The sequence below is a fragment of the Drosophila gunungcola genome, unplaced genomic scaffold (assembly GCF_025200985.1).
Source record: "Drosophila gunungcola strain Sukarami unplaced genomic scaffold, Dgunungcola_SK_2 000001F, whole genome shotgun sequence".
NCBI classification, from domain to species: Eukaryota; Metazoa; Arthropoda; class Insecta; order Diptera; family Drosophilidae; genus Drosophila; species Drosophila gunungcola.
Genome location: NW_026453197.1, coordinates 14832602 through 14851851, shown reverse-complemented (window position 1 = coordinate 14851851; position 19250 = coordinate 14832602). Strand labels below are relative to the sequence as shown.

Sequence of the window (19250 nt, the reverse complement as noted above, 5' to 3'; positions counted from 1 at the left end):
GTGCCACGCTCTGTTTGCTTATCGCATTTGCCTGTTGCAGGAGTTTCCCGAAACTCAGGTGGAAATCCAGGTGGAGGCACGTGCCGCTCACTGCTCATGATTACAATTACAATTACACGAAATGGAGCGGGGATTTCACTCACCTGGGGGTCCGCTGCTGCCACTCCTGTTCCTGTTCCTGTTCCTGTTCCTATGCCTCCGACCGATCCCATTCCCAATCCCAATCCGACTCCCATTCCTATGCCCGTTTCCATGCCAGTCAGCGATAATTTACGATTACGCTCGCGCTCCAGTCTCATGAGTATCTGTGCGTTCTGCTCGCAGGAGTAGGTGTGCGTCTTACGCTTCCGTTCCAGACTGTACTCGTACAGCGGCCTGGCCCCATTCGGTTGCAGGTCGAGCTGCGCCTCATCGCCGGCATCGCAGCTGCAGAGGGACTGATTGGAGCGGCCCTTGCTCCGCTTCAGGGATCCGCGGTTCGACGACGAGGGCGTCAGTCGCTGCTCGCTCACGAAGTTCGAGAAGGTCACCACATTGCCAGAGGAACCTACAATTAGGGAATAAGTAAAAAACGTTACACCTAATTCTTTGGGACTAAATAAAGGTAATATTTTGTATTTATACTACAAATTAAATGATATGCAAAAATATTCTTAACATTCCACCCAAGGCGAGAATTATGAATTTCGATTCATAAGATTTTTAAACCTAAACTAAGTATGATTTGATTAAAAAAATGTGTAGGCTTGGAAATATTTTACATTTTGTCACCAACATCTCAGATAAGCGTAATTTTTGTTTAGTAAATTAGTAATACTTTTTTAATGAGCCAACATGATTCCCATTAATGAAACATGACTTTCCACAAAGGAACAACACTTCTAATGCTAAAACTATAATACATTCTTGTTATTTTTATTATTTATTTTAAAAGGTTCAGGATTGGATTGAGATTGATGGGGTCCGGTTCGATAATAACCCTCATTAAGGTGCAACCCACCTGTTGTGGCTCCTTTTCGCTTCGAAGGCGAGACGTAGAAGATGTCGTGCTCATCGAACTCCACGCTCCGCTGAGTGGTGATGGCAGCACCACCACCACCACCGCCACTGGCACCACACAGTGCAGTGGTTGCCGTGGCCGTGCTGCTGCTGGTGGTGCTGGCCGCACTGTTGCCACCACTGCTCAGGTTGCAACCGTGATCCGCCAGCGAGTGCAGCATGGGGTGCACCTGTCGATCTCTCAGCGAGTGCTGCTTATGCAGGCCATTAGCCCGTCGGAGCTCCGTCATCGTCCTGATTTCGAAACGCTTTTATTCCCGGAGCCGGCTTATTGTCATCACACTGCTCATGAAAAATTCATGCCACACTGCTCCGCCGCGTCGGCATTAGCATATCACTTTGATTTCCAAACTGGCTTGCTATATTTTTAATTTTAAACTTGGCCTCTTGCTGGCTAAGCCGGCTAACGATTTCCTTGTGTCAATACAGCAGATTCGCAATCCGATTTGCCAGCTAACTGTTTCAATTCTGGCCCGCGCCCCTTGTCGTCTTGGCCCTCTCATCGCCAGCTCTTCCGAGTTTCCGAATTTTTCACACCGCTTACATTCTTTTGCTCTTCTCCGGATTTTTGTGTTCGAGTGCTTCGCTTTTGAGACTCAGCTTCCTTTGGCGGCCCGGCTTTGTTTGCCCTGTTAATAGACTTGGCTCAGTCGCCGCCGGTTGTTTGTCTATAATAACTGCAAAGACACAGCCAAAGAGTGAGAGATGAGATTAGGCTTAGGCGATATGTGAGCTGAAAAGTCTATTCTAAATTGATTTCATTGCTTGCCAGAGTATCACAAGGAGCGTGTGCTTGTAAATATGTACAAATAATTTTTGGAGGGAATAACTTACTTATTTACCAAGGCATTTTCCCAAGCAAACGGTGCGGAAAATTCTGGACAATAATTTGTGGGCATCAATCAAGTTTGGGCTGACCCAAATTTGATTGCAGCTCGAGTGTAACAACTGATAATACTGTAATTTTAATATTTTTAAATTTTTAAATTTAAAATGTGAAAAGTCGAATTAAATTTAAAGTCCCGAATTTATTAAGAATTTACCTGTCGTTAGATTATCAAAAAGCTGGGATTTGGTCCTTTGATTTCTTCAGCCAGTATAGGAAACTTATTTTACATTTGATCTCTCAGTCTATAAAATTTGTTCCGCTCTTGTAATTTAGGCCAAATTGAAACGCCTTATGCTAGGCAACCACATTTTCCCCGCCTGTTTTTTAATATTTTGATGTCAAACTTTTCGCATAATCGATGGCAACTTTTTAATAAGCAAAAGCCGGCGAAACGAAAACAAAAGCCAAAACAAATATAATAATCAAGCAAACAGGCGGCCAAGGCAGCAGGAATTTGTTTGAGAGCAAAATAATGGAATGGCTTGACATCTAAGCTCCCCAAAAAGTATGCAACGTAATAATAACGTTAAAAGATAATGAGAACAGGCAACAACAAGTGGCTTTGGTGTTGAAATTTCACCGATTTCGGTAATGCTATATATATATATATATATTTATATATATACAAAATGGCAGGGACCGAAAAGGGGCATTAATATAAAGAGAAAACAAATAGGCAACTTGAGCTAACTTTCAAGAGTGACAAGCACCCACCCTCCGTGTGCGTATGTATACTTATCTGTATGTATTTGCGATATTTATCGCTTCTTAAGTATTTTTAAGAAGTTTGCCATCGCCAAGTTTTGTCGACAGGCGACAGCAGCAGCAACAACCGAACAACCAACAACCAAACAACCCAACACCCAACACCAGCAAAAAATTTTATCTTGGGCATATTTCGAGAGGCACTTCACTTGTCACAAGTCTCGGTAGGGAGCAAATTGTTAGGACTTTTTGTTTGGCAGAAGGGGACCCATTTCGAACATTCTTTTCGGCCAAAGTTTTGAAGGCTTTAATCAACTTGTGGCACTTAATGAGCGCCTGTAATGAGTTAATTGTTTCACATTGTTTTGCAGCTCCAGAACGGTTAGGTATTTCATATAGTTGGGCGTTTAGTTTGTCTTGTTTTAAGGTGTTAGTTTTTATGAGCAGCTTTAAAATATTTATACAATTTTTGTAAGTTCTTAAACTCAATTTACTTAGTTTATGAAACCATCTTCTTGGCTGGATTAATTAATTTCGGCATTGATTCGATCCCTCACTTTTGTGGCACATATCTTTAAAAGGGATTTCTCTTAGGTCGTAAAGTGCTAGGCCTTTTGCCCGATAACTAGGATGGGAATTGGAATGGGAAAACCCGAAAGGACAATGCCAAACTCAAATGAAAATCTAATTTAGAGCAACACGCTCAGGGAGTGCGAAGGAGAAGGGAAAACGTGGGAGAGCGGGATAGCAAGACAAGTGATACATGGGTTCATGGCAGGCAGTAAAAGCCTCGGCCTGAATTTCATTTGCGTTTAAGGACCTCAAAAAGGACTTCCGCCTGCACTGGCCTACAAATTAACATGCCCCAATCTGTGACTGTCTCTGAGAATGTATGTGGGTGCGAGGTGTGAGTGTGTGCGTATGTGTATGTGTGTGGGGGTGGCATGAATTATGAGTAAAGCAGCTGCAGACTTAATGGAAAATGCTCAAGCCTGGCCAAGAGTTTTTGGCCAAAAGCACGCAAGGCGTAAATTAGAAGAATGCCAAAAAAGCGTAGAAAGATAATTTCGAAAAGCTAAAGTTTATATACACTTGAACTAATTATAGTTTGTTCATTACAAAAAAGAAGTTTTTGAAAAATATAGAAGCAACACAGTACAATTTTAAAAAACAAAAAAAAAAAAGACAGTGAAGATTTAAAGCAGAACTTTTAAGATTTAAAAGTAGCTTAAAACTTATGTGTTCTTGCGTTAATTTAAAAATTCTTCCATAAGCTATAGTTTCAAAACCCTCCACAAGAGTATACAAAAGAAAAACATCGCCCACGTAGTCTCGCATATGTGTATGTACGAGTGTGATGTAATAAGTTGTTGTAATGCTCGCGTAACTCATAAATTAGACACGATCTATTACGGACGGATTTATATGCATGAGGAGTCAGAGACAACAAGCAGCATATACATAGCTTGATAAACTGGGCTAGAAAAGAGTGGGTGTCATTTTTAATTTTTGACACGTAGTCTTAACCAAAAGGCCCGAACATGTGCTCTTGACATTGGGTGAAAAATACAAAAGGGCAACTCACGAGCGTAAAGTGTACAAGTATTTTAAAATTCCGATTTCGGGCAAGAGGGATCGGATAATGAGTTCTCTGGCGGCGGGCCATAAATACCATTTGGAGTGTATGCAGCGCCCATAGGTGGGCCATAAAAATTTGTTTAACACGCACACGAACAACTCGTACACACACACACACAAACACTCATAAGCTTATGCATACAGGAGCAAATCAAATTTATTTTATTCATTTTTTTTTTTTTGCTTTCTGCGTTGCTGTCGTTTTTATGACTGCGCAGCAAATTAATGAAATTTACGCAATAAATCATTTTACCAGAGAAAACAGCAACCATGTACTTAGAAAAAGACAGATGGGACATTGTTGGAGCGAGAGGGAAACACTAGAAAATTTGTTAAACAAATAAAAGCAAAAACGCTGTAAAGTTAACCAAATATTGCAACAATGTGCTGGCAAAAAAGCACTAACATTGTAACAATAAAATCAAATGTTGGCAGCTAGGTCTTAAAATGGATTTTAGTGTTCATATGTTAGCTATTGTTTAATCTTTACTGAAATAACCTACTTAATTTATTTTCAGTAAATTTGAGCAATTAAAATTTATATCAATTGTAATCTGATTAGAGAACCGATTGTGTATTTAGGTGTTACAAAATCAGTTAGGGAGACACATGTTTTGCGATAAAAAAATTAAAATCAAATATGATATAATCAGAAATAAAGTGTGAAGTGTTTAACTATGAATCCATATTACAACGAAAAAAGGTACATTTAAAGGGCTAAAATTATTTTGTACATAGTGCTATTTTTCTCACTTATCCATAGTGAATATTTAAAAGCGATCCCTTAAAATGTTGAAGGACGTTTTCCGAATAGCCTCCAATCAATTTCAACCAATTCCCACTGCGCTTCGCCTCATTAAGAAATTTATTTTCACAGCAAGCTGCCTTTGGCTAAGCTGCCACATTTATTTAAACGAAAACTTTTGCAGAACCGGCTTTGGATGCACGCTCCAGCTCCCCCCTGGTCCACTTTCTGCACATTTAGCAATCCCATTCGCAACTCATATTTTTAGACTTTGCCCCTAAGTGCGTTGACTGCACTTTTGGCGCTCGCATAAAACTTTTTCGGGCTCACTGACCCCCCGCAACAACCAGAATGCTCGCCACCCCACAAATAGTCATCTGGCTTTGTGCTAACCTTCCAAACTCCGAACCCCCCGCGTTTCTATCTCGTGTAATTCAGCTTGCATCCGTTTCTAAAAAGTTACGCTGCTACCGAAAATTCAAGTGGTTGGACCAAAGGCTTTTAGCTGACTTAACACCAGCAAAAGTGCATATACAAACATTCTCAGAGACACTAAGAAAAATAACAGTTAGTGTTTGCTTAATGCAATTTTTTTTATAATTTTATATTAAATATTTTTGAAGAGCTTAAGAAATTTTTAAAAGGGAATAAAACCTAAAATCGTTTTACCATAAAAAATTAAAAAACAGCCATTAAATAAAATTTAAAATTCCAAAAATATATTTTTCCCACAAATTTTAAAGATTTTTGTTCAGTGCTTTTCAGTACACACACTTCACGCTTCTCTAAAATATAGCTGCACCCTTTCCTGTGCTTTCACTTCCCCTTTTTAGTGGCCTCATAAAGCTTGAGCTTAAGCATGTCCCAAAGAAAGGGTTTCCTGCTCTTCCTAAAAATTTGCAAAAAGTCGCGCTTGGAAATTGTGCGTATATGTGTGACTTTGGTGGATGCAAATAAAAAAAAATGTTTATAATGGCGGGCGTGACTTAAAATAAAGAAATAACTTACAGCATAGTTCAAGTCAAACAATGCGCGACATTTTCTCGAAGAATTTAACATGGGTGTACGCCCCCTTTCCCCGTTGGGTATATGTGGGCGTGCCAACGCAGTCTTGGCCAGAGTTTTGAATTTTTTTATTGGTTCAAAAACCCCAAAAGCTTTCTGCCCTTCTCTTGCCCTTTATTTGTGACAGTCAGCTCCAAAAGTTAAGCACCACTCCCTTTGTCTTTTGGCATCTTTTGTGGCAGGGGCTTAGACTTTTTGTTTATATTTTTATTTATGACCAAATGCATTTTTTGAGCGCCCTCTGACGTATTCACTTACTTGGGAATCGGCTTATGTCATTTGTCTTGACTAAAAATGACCGCAAAATAAGTTGTATTGAATTCTGGGAATTACAAAGCAGTTCTGAAATGAAAAATCTATTTTTTTTCTTGTTATCTCTGTTTTATTGAGTTCCTTTTAACAATCAATTATTAATTTTACATGCCAAAATATATATTCTTATTTAATTTAACTTTAACACTTTCTTCCCAATCAAATATAAAATTTGAATTTTCTGCTTATGAAATATTTGCATTCATTTTTTAACTGATTTTATTATTTACCCACTGCTTGCAGCCATAAAAAAAATAAACAAAATTGCTTAGATAGCCCAGCAGCTCTGTGTGCCATTTAATTTCAATAATTTTTGTTTGTGCTTTGGTCATTGTTGCCTTTGGCCTGTGTCGTTTCATATTTGCATGAGATTAATTTGCATAATTATGTTGGTCATAAGGAAATGCTGGCCAACAATTATGAAAGCAACAAGCACACACATAGGCACATCGGGCAAAAAACAAACCCAATGCAGTTGCCAAGCACACACTGTCATAACTAATACAGAGTTATTTATCCCCGGGGACCAATTTATATTACTTCCCCGTTAGCCATGAAGTTCTCGCTTTTTCTAGAGGAGGTTAGTGCTACAAGGTCCTCACTGCTCCACTGCTCCCGCTCCGCTCCGTAAATTTATCAGTGTCAAAAATAATAGCGCGCCCGGTTTCGCTTTTAATAATTTCCCCTGCCGAGTCGAGCATTTGGAGCGGAAATTGCCGCTACTCGAGTTTCGGGGCCGGGTCGTTTGGGGCCTTCAAAACAATGGTCAGATGCAGAGCTGCACTCGGGACATACCTCTTTGGATTATTTCAATTCTAAATGCGCCCGGAGAAAATTCGCCGGAGGGGGAAACAACAATCACCTCCATTCCCAATCGCATTTGTTTGTTAGTGTCAGCATTAATGTGTTCATTAAATTAATGTAATTTCACTTTATACCTGCTTTTCCTTGCTCGGTTTGAATTGGATTTATTTGTTTGTTTAACATGCAATATTGGCAGCTTCTGACATCTGGCAAATAAATTTAATTATTCGCTTTTCTGTGTGCTCTGATTATTATTGAACGTGAATGGCTAAGGTTAATGGCTTTCCCTTCAATCTAATTGCTTTGGATATTTAATGTAATACCGTATATTGACATTAACTTGTTTATATTTGAATATGGAAAATATGAATTTTATTTATACAAATTAAAAAGGTTACATTAATTAAATAACATATGTTGGACTTATTTGATTTCATTCAGCCATTGAGTTTATAAAATAAATTTTATGATGCTTAAAGAAATATATTTAATGTTATCCTGTTGAAATCTAAAATAGTTTTCCCATGTCCGGCCACCTATTAAGATTTAATAATGTGGGTTCAGCCTTTAGTTAAACTGTCCGCACATTAAGCAGCTGAAACTTTGAACATAAATTCCAGACCTAGCTCCCATAAATATGGCCCACAAACATCGATGGTAGCCGGCATAAAATATGCAGCATCGGAAAGTGTTGTTGTTTTCCCTTTTGGCTTTTGTTGGACTGAGCTATTGACTAAATACTTTGGCAAATTCATAAATTTAAGCACAACGTAATAACATAAATATTTAAAAAATGCCAAAAACCAGGAGAACAAAAAATGTTGCTGAGCAAAATTGAGTTGAAAAGTTTTCCCCGATGGGCAGGGCCATATGTTCCATCCCAGAAACTTTATTGGCTTGATTTTTTGAACGTCATAAAAGTGAGGAGGACAGCAACTTGGGCAGCTTCTTTCTTATTCATGGGTATGGCTCATCAAAGCCCACTTAATGCCTAATATTGGCCATGGCTTAAACAGTTTTGACCATTTCATGAGCTCAATTTTGTCGGGCAAAAGTTTTTTCTCTTCCCACATTTTTTTTGGGATATTTATAAGGCTGCCAGTGTATTCACATTGATACTAAATAGCGGCTGGCAGCAGAAAATTCGGGCATTAATATTCAGCATTGAACTCGACTTAAATGGCTAGGTGAAACAGTTACTAGGTTGGTAGGTGCACAGGCAAAGAAATTTATTTAAGTTGATTATTACTGTCACAGCTACTTTTATTTATTATTAGTATTTATTAAAGACAGAAGTAAATTTTCGTTTTATTTTAATCCATCATCGACAAATAACCTTGTTTAGTTAATTTTAATATTATTAAATTAAATTTATAACCAAAGTTATTCCCAAATAAAATCCCAATATTGGTCTTTTTCGTTCTGTGTATGTGGCCTGAATGGTTAATATCCTGTCGGAGGTGTTGTTTGGCTCCATTATCACAAACGCAAACAGACCCGTGCAGCATTAGACTTTAACAAGCCAATAAGTTTTCCTTCAGGTATCTCGAGCACTGCTAAAGACATCCTTATCCTTATCCCCAAACCTTCAAGGGTGCATTAATATTTATGCCTATACAACACTCACGACTTCTTGTTCTCTGACCATGCGTGCGTTATAAATAAAATTAAATGTTGAATTTTCGGTTTTGGATCCGAAAAGGAGTTCAGCGTCGATAACTCTACTTGGTTTTCGGGATAATGAGATTGTGGGGGTGGGTCGATTGGTTGGTTTGCCTGAAGAAACCCTACTTTGGTTAATGACACTAACTAGTTTAAGTTGCCAGTTTACATCAACTACTTATTTCTCACTTTATCTCAAAGCTCTCTTTCCCACCCTCGATTATTGCTCTTCTAAGTATGCAACACTTCTGGCCCTGACTTTCCTCCGATTTTCCTTTAGTTTTTCCTGTGTTTTCGTGCAGGCACCTTATCTATTCAAGGATGTGTGCTTGCGGTATCACATAACATCTTTATCAAACATTTTTGTGTTACATGCACGCGACTGAAATAAAAATAATGATCATGGCAAGTATGGAAAAGAGGGGGCGATTTGGAGAGCAAAGAGTGGCATATTCGTGGCTTTCCTACTACCAACGGGAAAATAAGAACACAAACACCAACAACCTCAACAGTTCAAAGAATTAACTCACATGCCTGGCATAATAAACATAACAGCCTTAGCCTTGGCTTTGTTTTTGATGCCGCCAATACTCAGGAAATGGTAAAGGGTATATTGCAGTTTAAGTTGGTTATATGTAATTATGATTACAGCTAATTTAAGATTAAGCTTTTTAAAATGTTTTATTATTATTTTGAACATTTTTTGTACTTCATATTTTTTGGCAATATTTAATGTTATATTTTATAACTAATGAATATATAAATGTATAATGATATTAATATTTAAAATTGCTTTATAAAAAAGTATTGTCTTCACGTTTAGTCCATAGTATCTGAAATTTTTCCCTTAGGATATATTTGAAGAAATGATTTTATGGGGTAGTTAATAGTCCTGAGCCCATTTTTATATTTTTTAGCCCTAGCGTCAGCCTTTGTGCCTTCATTTGAATGGTTAACATGGTCTTCTTTCCCCTTAACTCCCGCCCGTCGAACCGTCAGCCTTGGGAGACATGGAAAACATGTAGGGAAATGGCTTAACGTTGTAGCCTGTTGGCCTCGCTCAAGAAGCTATCGAAAGCGTTGCGCAAACAACACAATTAGTGGAGAGCTGCAGGAAAGTATTCAGGGAATCCCCAGGTCTTCAAAGGCACCTCTGCTAATTGAGCAGCTTGTACTTCACAATCGAATTAATTTATTCAGACTGGAAAAACTTCAATCAATTTCACCCAATGAAAATTATGACTTAATGCAGCCAAAGACGTTCTGCGTTCGCATTGCTCAGTCAGAGTTGGAAAATTAATTTCCCAAGTGCATTATTTAGCGGGGGAGGTGGGAGAATATTTCCCAGTCCCAGCAGCGCATAAATCGACGTAATGGCAAATTGTAGCCAATGGAAAAAAAGGAAGCTACAAGCGCCACATAATGCGAGTATGATGAAAAATGAAAGCCAGCCGGGAATGTCAGAATTCTCGAAGACTCCAGAGAAGACCAAATGTTCAGCACTCGACTTTTATGGATATAAAAATCAAATCTAAGAAAATCTGGGTGGGCTTTAGGTGAAAATGCAGCTGGTCCAATATTTCTTGAATTCTTTAATAAGCAAAAGGTTGTATAAGTTTACGAGCTATAAGCTTTATTCTTTTATAAGATGTAATAAAAATAATTATAATAATAACAACTTTGTTATGTTCCAAGTGTGCTTTTTCTATATAAATTGTTTAATTTATGAGATTATAAATAAATTTATCGATTATATTATGCGTCAAATAGTTAGAATTCTCGGTTTTTTCTAAGGCAAAATGACATTTGAAAAATAATCAATAGATCTTTCTCATACAGAACCATTTTTTATGTTCTCCATGTCACATTTTTTTTCTTTTCCCTCTAGACTCTTTTAACTATCTATCATATTCGTTCTTTGCAAGTATGTGGTGAAAAAACGAGTATAACTTTAACGCTCATTTAGCCGGAGGCTTTAAAAAAGGTTCTCTGACAGCCTCCTTTGGTTACCCACCTCCCCGACATGAAAATGTCTGACTGTCTGACTGCCTATCTGTCGCATTGTTGGCCTTTTTTCCGACTTTTCCTGACTGACTGAGTGTGGCAGCCATTTTGCCAACACACTGACTGGAAAAGTGGAAAGAGACGGAGAGTGGCGGGCAGAAAGAGCAAGAGATACAGGCTCCACTTACTCGACTCTTGGCAGGCTCATAAAATTTTATGATTTCGATCAACTCGAGTGCGGAAATTATTAAGAGTCGAATCTGTTTCAGCATCCTGCCACTCCGCTATCTCCCTCTGCCGCGCTCTCCTTCTCTCTGTCTCACATTCTGTAGGCTCTGTTCTACATTTTTACGTGTACATGTATTGAATACATACAACCGGGGCCAACACAGTAGAAGTCGCAGTATATTTACAACAAGGGCTATACAATATACTATTTTAAAAACCGTAGCCAAAAATGCATTACGACATAGTAATGAGTTAAATAAACTTTGATAACAGGTTATTCAATATAATTTATTTATAGTTTTAATTTAATATATTATATTTTTGAAAATGGTTTCAAAAAAATGTACATAAAAAGGGAAATAGCTTAGTTAGAGGGGAAATTCCTTATAGTTTTTTTAAACCAGAAATTCATACTTTTAGATGAAACAGAGTTGTACATATGTGTATGTATTTTATATGGCAGCCGCCTGAGGGCAAAGTGCAAGAGGGCTAGGTGGGCGGGGTAAGAATGCTGGGTGGTTCCGGGTAAAGTGCGCGGTACATAAACTTCATTGGCCATGCCCCAAGCTCCATGTTTCCTTGACTCTCCAAGAGTGCCTGCCATTTTAATTTATATTGTAGCCGAGTTAAAGTTCAACAATAATAAAAAACACACGCAAAAGTAAGGCAAAAAAAAGTTGCATGTGTTTTTATTCAGTTTTCGCTACGCACATTTCCACGTCCAGCATCCACTTTTTGCCTGTTACCTGGAAAGTGCGTTTTTATCTGTTTGGCAGTTGGAAAAGGAAAGCAGCCAACACGCAAAAACTTTTTGCCAATTTCTTAGCGTCTCACACACATTTTATTTTATACACAGAAAAAATGTTGGAGCAAACTTTTGAATTTCGGACAAAAATTTATAATTTAAGAAACGTATGTAACTTAAAAACGTTTTTGAAAAATTTGTATATGTTTTTAAAGAAATCCGAAAGATATTTTTTTTTGTTTAGGTTTTAGAAACATTTGTTGATATATTAATAAGCTAAATGTTAAATCTCCAGGATTTTATTCACAAACATCACCTTAAACTGTCTATTAATAAATACTCAGACGAGTAAAACAGTTCAAGCTGAAAAGCAAAAAACGTATGCCCCTGGCACCTAATAACAACATCCAACACGGTGACTTCTTCTTCCCCCGACCCCCTGAACATTTAGTGAATTGACCGCAAAAGTTATTTTTAAAATCATTTCCCAACAAGCACAGGCTCACATGGAGAAACTTTGGTCCGAAGATAAGCCAAGAGCAGCTGTAAAAAGCACATAAACATGCGTGTCGAGTTGGGTCGGTTTTTTTTCGGGGTCTGGCTTCAGTTCCGGGTCAGTGCAGAACAAGCTGCAGCTTCACAGCCGTGAGGAACCCCCTTCCAGGACTCACCCCTGCCACTGTTTTGTGTACTTTTCACTTTCGATGCGTGTTGTTTTGTTGTTTCTGGCGCTACTTTGAAGCTACTTAAGCCGTTTTGAATTTTTTATGAGCCCTTCCCTTTGGTCATAATGCTTTTTCGTGTATATTGATATAAATGTTTATACATGCTCAGGTGTATGAAGAGTAATGATTGGGAGGGGGTCAAGTGTTCTCTCTTTATACGGAAGGGAGTTTTATGTGAAAAGAGTTTAGATAAAGGTATGCTGAGTGCTTAAATTAATCAATAATGAAACCTATTTTTTAAGTGATTGAAATTTAAAGACTTTTTAAATTTTATATCATTGGGAAATTTAGTAAAGTTTGGTGGATTAGATACAAAAAACATTTAAAAACATATTCGAATTATTTTTTTATAGGTAAACATCCTATATTTATAAAGTATAGTAAAGTGCTAAAGTACTCAAATTCTTTTGAAGTTTATTGCCTGACATTCATTTTATGTTATGATAAATTGAATTGTTTCTCTGAAAGCCACTGCTTTCATGTCATGCTCTTAATATTCCTTCTACCTGAATTAGATGCATGTTTTTATGAAAAGATATTATCAAATATTCATTTTGTCTGGTTTCATGTTACCAGTTGGAGAAAATGAATTGCATTATTGATGGACTTGTCGCCAGAATAACTTGACGAACAGGTTATTCTTATGATATGTTTTTTGCATAAATAAATGTGGAATCTTAAGTTAACAAAACTTTTTCCAAAATTATTTCTCTTACATTTTGGAAATTTTTCGCCTTCATGCTAACTATTTTTCATTGTATGGCTTTTTTCTACTTTGTAAGCGCACTGCCTATTTTTATATTTATATATTATTTATTAATTTTCGTGGTAGACCCTATATTGCCTATGAATTACAATATTTCTGCCCTGTGTTTTCGAGTTGTCCCCGTTTCATTTCGCGTTCGTTTTGAGTTATGTATTGTTTCGCACATTTGGCGCGTCGATTTATTTACGGCGCCCATAAATTTTGCGGGTGTGGTGGCGGTGGTAATGCGTGGGTCCCGTACGCCGCACACAGAATTCTGTGTCCTGTGGCAGGACCCTGTCACGTGTTGCATCACCCGCACAGCAGTTGGCATATTATTCATTTTTATTATATTTTGTCGCCTTAACGACCATAAATTGCATTAAAAATGCTGTCATTGAATATGCTTTTGCGTAATGGTCAGGTGGTGGAGCTACAGTGAAGCGGCACAAAAAAAAAAGAAACCCTCTCTTACCGCTCTCTTTGGCCAGTGTAATTTATGGCCGAAAATTTAAATGCAAAATCGTGTATATAGGGCAAAAACCCATCAGCGCTGACAGCGGAAACGCTGCAAACTCATCCATAAAATATTTAAAATTCATTTTGCCCGGCAGCCGCCTTTAATTTTACTGTCGCCTTGGTCTTCACTTCGATTTTTATGGCGTCCTGAGTTGAAAATTCGGATAAGGGTGTTAAGTCTAGGCAATCCCTACATGTCCACCAAATGTCAGAAATGTTTTAGAATGTATGCCAAAGCCAAAAAGTTGGCGCAGCAGCAGAAAAATCAGCGAAAGTTGAGGAAAAAAGATGTGAAAGTTAACCCGCATCAAGAATTTGTCACGATTTGTAGTCATCGTCTTCGGCTCACTCCATGTCTTAGCCAGCCATGAAAAATGACCGAGTTCAACGCTTCGTATACGTAATGCCTGCCCTGGAACTCAGCGCTCAACCCATCAGACCCCGTGACAATTGTGTGGTTAGATTTTTTGTGCCCCCGTCTTAACGCTTCAGGATTTCTGAGCAGCAGCAGCAGCAGCGACTCCTTCGCACATCGTTTGTCACATTGTTCGCCGCAGGATCTGAGATCCTTTTCCCTGATGTTTGATGTTGTTCTCGGTTCATAGTTGTTGCCAAAGGCAATGCCATTACTATTTGCCATTGTCAGTGTTTTGTTTGTTGCCGAATATTTGTTGTGATTTTTCATCTCACTGTAGTTTGCTTTTTGCACATTAGTGTGGGCGTGTCATGTGTAATCAATTTTCCTCTTCCTGGCAGCAGGTGACTAAAGGATTCTGCTGTTGAGTGCTTTCGCATTTAAGTCTTATGTTCTCTCTTCCTGATTTCGAGCTTAAAGTCTTGTGTTAGTCGAAATTTATTCACAGGAGTTTCCCAGACATTTAGCCTTGTAATTGTACAAATTTAATTACCAGCAAAACTTTAGCCGACAGACAAAAGCTGGGGAAAATGGGAACGCGAGAATCGGTTTGCATATATTTCGTAGCACACAGTGCGTATGATTGACATTAAAACATTAATTATGCAAAGCGCAGCTTAACTTTTTTGTTGAATTGTATTTGCTGTTAGAAGAGTTCTCTACATTTCCCAACCCCATTTAAAAGTTCGTTTACATCGTATTGCTTTTTGTGTGTAACTGCACTGAGCAAAACTAATTTAGTTTATTACAAGTTTTAGGGTAGTATAATTTGTATTGTTATAAAAAGCCACTCAATTTATTTCCCAGTTTTTTTTTATTTTATTGGTTTCTTAGAAAGAAAATACTGATTTTTTTATATAAACGGTTTATCTTAACATTAAATATCAAATTAAAGGACATTTTTAACCCAATATTATCGTAACGAAAGTATTAGCCGAATGTTTCTTTTAAAAACAAAACTCATCAATTAATTAAAGTCCCAACACGTTTTTATTTGTGTCCATGACAATGCTGCCGTGAAACCCGGAAAACTTTTAACAAGTTCCTTCTGCTCATTCTCTTGGGCCACATGTCGTATGCGCAATGTCAGCATTACTGCCACAAGGGGGCAGCGTGAAACAACGAAGGCATGGCAAGGAAAGTCAAGTTTTTAATTGTTTTCGCGAATTGATTTAAAAAGCATGTTGCTGCGGCAACTTGGTCGCCCTGAACTTCATTAATATGTCAGACTTTCTGTGGCCCAGAGACGAAAAACCCCATTCTGTCCGCTAAATGGCCTCGGCTCTCTGTAATCAAAAACAACAGCAACAACACGGACTTTTCACGGAAAACCAAGCTGCGACAGCATCTGATGAAAAGCCTGATTGACAGACGAGGAGGATGGGTCAGGGCCACCTCGACCATGGCGGAGCATTAAGACAAACTCTTTGGTGGCTCACTTTGGCATATTTTATTTATGAGAAGACGCCGCGGCGAAGGACTAAGGACCGATCTGATGGAGGCCTGTCCTTCTCCAGCGGCTTTCAATTAAATGCACAGATTTTTCACCCTGCCCCGCCCCATTTCTGTTTTTAATTATGTAGTTTTTCGGGGCGGCACAACATGCACTGGGCGTGGCATTTAATTGTCGACACAAGGGCGAAATAATTTTCTATCAGCTTAAGTTGTTTGCTTCGTTGTTTGCCCAATCGAGCATCCTTGAGAGCGAAAAGTGAGGGCGGAGGCAATAGGGAATGGAAACAGTATAAACTGTTTAATTAAGGGAAAGGCAGTCGTATATTGATGAGTTTTTGGGGAGGTCTTTTGGCACGGGACTCTCAGGTGTTTATTAATGAATTTAAAATCCTTTGTTGCGCTGGGAAATTTATCTTTTGAGCTACGCTTTACAAAGAAGCTCGCAGTTGCGGTCTGGACTGAAAGTGCAATGTTTAAAAAAATAAAGCCTCGCAGTAGATGTTTGACTTTTTAATGAAACAAAGTTCTTACACGTAAAATTATAGTTGGCAAAAAAATGAATTTTAAATAAAAATATATATTTTAAATAATTATACAAGCAATTAAATTTTATTTCTGTTTTTTTTGCTAAGAAATAGTGTTAAATTTAAATACGATCTTTGATCTCAGAAATGAATGAAACCACCTGTTAAATCTACCAGTATTTTTAAGTGTCCTCCTTCCTGTCACAATAACTTACATTTCGAATTCCCAAACTTTCCAATTACCTCAATTAGGTGTGGAAAACCTCAGTCACTCGTACAATGACAGCTGACCTTAATTTAAAAAAAAAAACACGGTTTCCTTGCCCCCAAAAGTTGACTTGACCGAAAAATGAAAATTGTGTAGAGCATTTTGAGAGCATGAAATATTCATAAGTTGAAAATTAAATTTTCATAGGGTAAATGAAACAAGGGAAAGACACTTAACGTTGGCCATTCAAATTTTAGTAAACTCAATTATTCACAGAGCAAGAGCAAAACCGAGTTGAAAATCCATTTTTTTTTTGCACTTTGCTGATTTCAATTAAAAGAAAGGACAACCGAAGTTGTTGCCCAACCAATCAAAGTGTCAAAAGTTAATGCAGATTCTGCCTGCGATGGATTTCGACACGATGGCCACTTAAGCTGCCAAGTGGAATGAAATGCAACTCTGAGCATTCGTATATCCATTCTCCATTTTGTAATAAATTTCACAGAAATTTTCACTGACCATGTTTGTTTCCGGTTTGGCACTTTTGTGCCATCCGCTTGTCACACACATTAGCTCAGAACCGGACAACTTTTGTTTATGATTTCCATGTGCCTGCCACGCCCTTATAAATTCCCTGTTTTTCCGCATTTTCCCTCCCACAACACTTTGCATAAATTGTTAGATGTCGTTCTTGGCAGAGAGAAATCAAAAATGAAACAAAAACTGGCGAGGATGGAAAAACCTCAGCCGTTGTTATTGCCGGGAAATTTTTATTTATCTTATAATTATGTAAATGAATGCGACGAAAAGAAGAGCAATGTGTGTTTACTACCAGCCACAAAATGTTGTTTTGCTTATTTTGGCAAGGCACTGAAACAAAAAAATCCGACAATTTTGTTATGTTTTCTACAGATTTTTTGGCTTTTTAAATCTTAAAACCAAAAGTAATTTGCGCAAAACTTAAAATTAAAAATGCATACAATATATATATATTATCTAAAATTTTTATTGTACCCGGTTTAAGTTTATTATTCTATATAAATTCCTTTAGTTAGTGTTTCTTTTGGCTTTCTTTGAAACAAGTCCTCTGGTTTGTTTTTCAGTTTTCTTTTATTTCCTGTTTGGCTTCTGTTTTGCTTGACCCGAAAAGAAAAATAAATTAAATTATTATGCCCAAATGTTCAAATGTGGCTTTCCTTCAATTAACCGAATCTCCATTGCCCCCCAGCAATTGTGCTGGCCATGCATATGCATTAGTTAGTTAATTAGGGACAAGACGCAGATCCTGATTAGTCAAGCTGGTTAGGGCTTTTGTCAATCCAAACATTAACTGCCAACAGCCAAAGGAAAGTCATGCAAACGGAATTTGAAATGCAAATGGAAAGAAACAAAACGAAATGAAACAACATCGAAGTCATTGGGGAAATCCGGTATAGGAAATTTGTTCAATATGTTAGAGTCTCAGCCGCTGTATAATATTCAGCTTTATTCTTTAGATTTTTTTTCTGGCTTGATTTTTCTTAAAATTAGGAAGAACCATCCCATTCTGCAGCTTCTCTGCCTTTGTGACATGTCGTGTTTATGGGATTTTGTTGCCACTTCTTTTCCGATTTCAGTTTCGGTTCTTACTCTTTTGGGTCCAGCTTTTCATTTTATTTTGTATTAGATATTTATTTGCTTCTTAGTTGCCTTTCTGGCTTGCCTTTTACAAATTGACAAATAAATAGCCTCTTGGTTCTTCTGGACTTTTCAAGGAAAAATCAATTGTTGTTGCACTGAGCAGAGCTTAGGCCTAGTCAGAGGGTTTTTCCTTTGTCGGAGCACTTTTCCAGGGATTCGGGTTTCGGAAATTAATTTTGCATTGTAGCCGGGGAAACCAAAAGAGAAATACGGTAAGGAGAAGTCAAAAAGTGTTTCTGACAAAAAGTTTGTGCTTGAAAATGAAAAAATTAAATTTTAGATAATAAATAATACAATAAAGTCTATAAACGTAAGTAATATTTATTACTTAAAATCCTTATTGAAAAGTGAAAAATATTATTATTATGGGACTTGCTTTATAAATGATGTCTGAAAAACGGGTCTTAGAAATAACCGACTCCTTCTTATGAACTCAAAGGTTCGCTATTCAGACCAAGAGGAAGGCTATTTAAATCAAATTTTAATTCAGCCGAAATTGTTCCGACTACTTTCCGCCCATATTTCATCCATTTGCAATCTTAGCCTCGCTTCATCATTTGCTGGCGGGCCTCTTGTTAAAAATACAATAATTTCTTCCCTCGAATTCGCGCTGCGCTCCACAAAATTATCGCTTAATGATGTGCAATGGCAACAGAAACCGAGAAACGAAGCTCAGCATAAATTCAGCGATTTTTAGCACTGCTCCTCGACTGTTAAATCTCAGTTCAACGAACTCTGCTGGGAACTTGCCTGCATTTATATATTTATTTATTGCAGAGTGGAAATTGAAATTGTTTCGCGTATAAATTAAGTTGCTCAAGTCGGGCTGCAGGATTTCGTCAGGCCAGAAGGCGTAATTGAAATCTGAATTATGGGCATTATTTAAAGCGGAGCGAAGTGGCGGAATAAACTCAATTAGAGCGCTAATTAATTTATTTGCTCAACAAGCCATGTTTGGCCGCAAACTCATTAACTTGTCACATGTAATCAGTGTCCAGTTTGCGTAGTTCGTACTCCCCAAAGGAAGCGGTCAAACGCAAACTGCGAACTGAAAAACTAAAATTGAAACTAACTGACCAGCGACGGGCTAGGAAATGAGTTCCAGACACAGACATGGACATGG

At 37.8% G+C, this 19250-nt stretch overlaps 1 protein-coding gene across 3 annotated transcripts in view; it reads right to left on the bottom strand.

The window, feature by feature from the left end:
* Positions 1-19250, bottom strand: part of LOC128263515 (uncharacterized) — a 123472-nt gene that overhangs the window by 53284 nt on the left and 50938 nt on the right. Inside the window, exons 4-6 of one of the 3 annotated variants that reach the window (XM_052998597.1) lie at positions 6360-6443; positions 1001-1736; positions 144-547 (exon numbers count right to left, since the gene is read on the bottom strand). In XM_052998597.1, the coding sequence (XP_052854557.1) occupies positions 144-547; positions 1001-1289 (693 nt within the window). In that variant the 5' untranslated portion in view covers positions 1290-1736; positions 6360-6443. Of the gene's footprint in view, positions 1-143; positions 548-1000; positions 1737-6359; positions 6444-19250 lie in introns of those variants that run through there. The other 2 variants (XM_052998596.1, XM_052998598.1) reach the window with 2 other exon arrangements.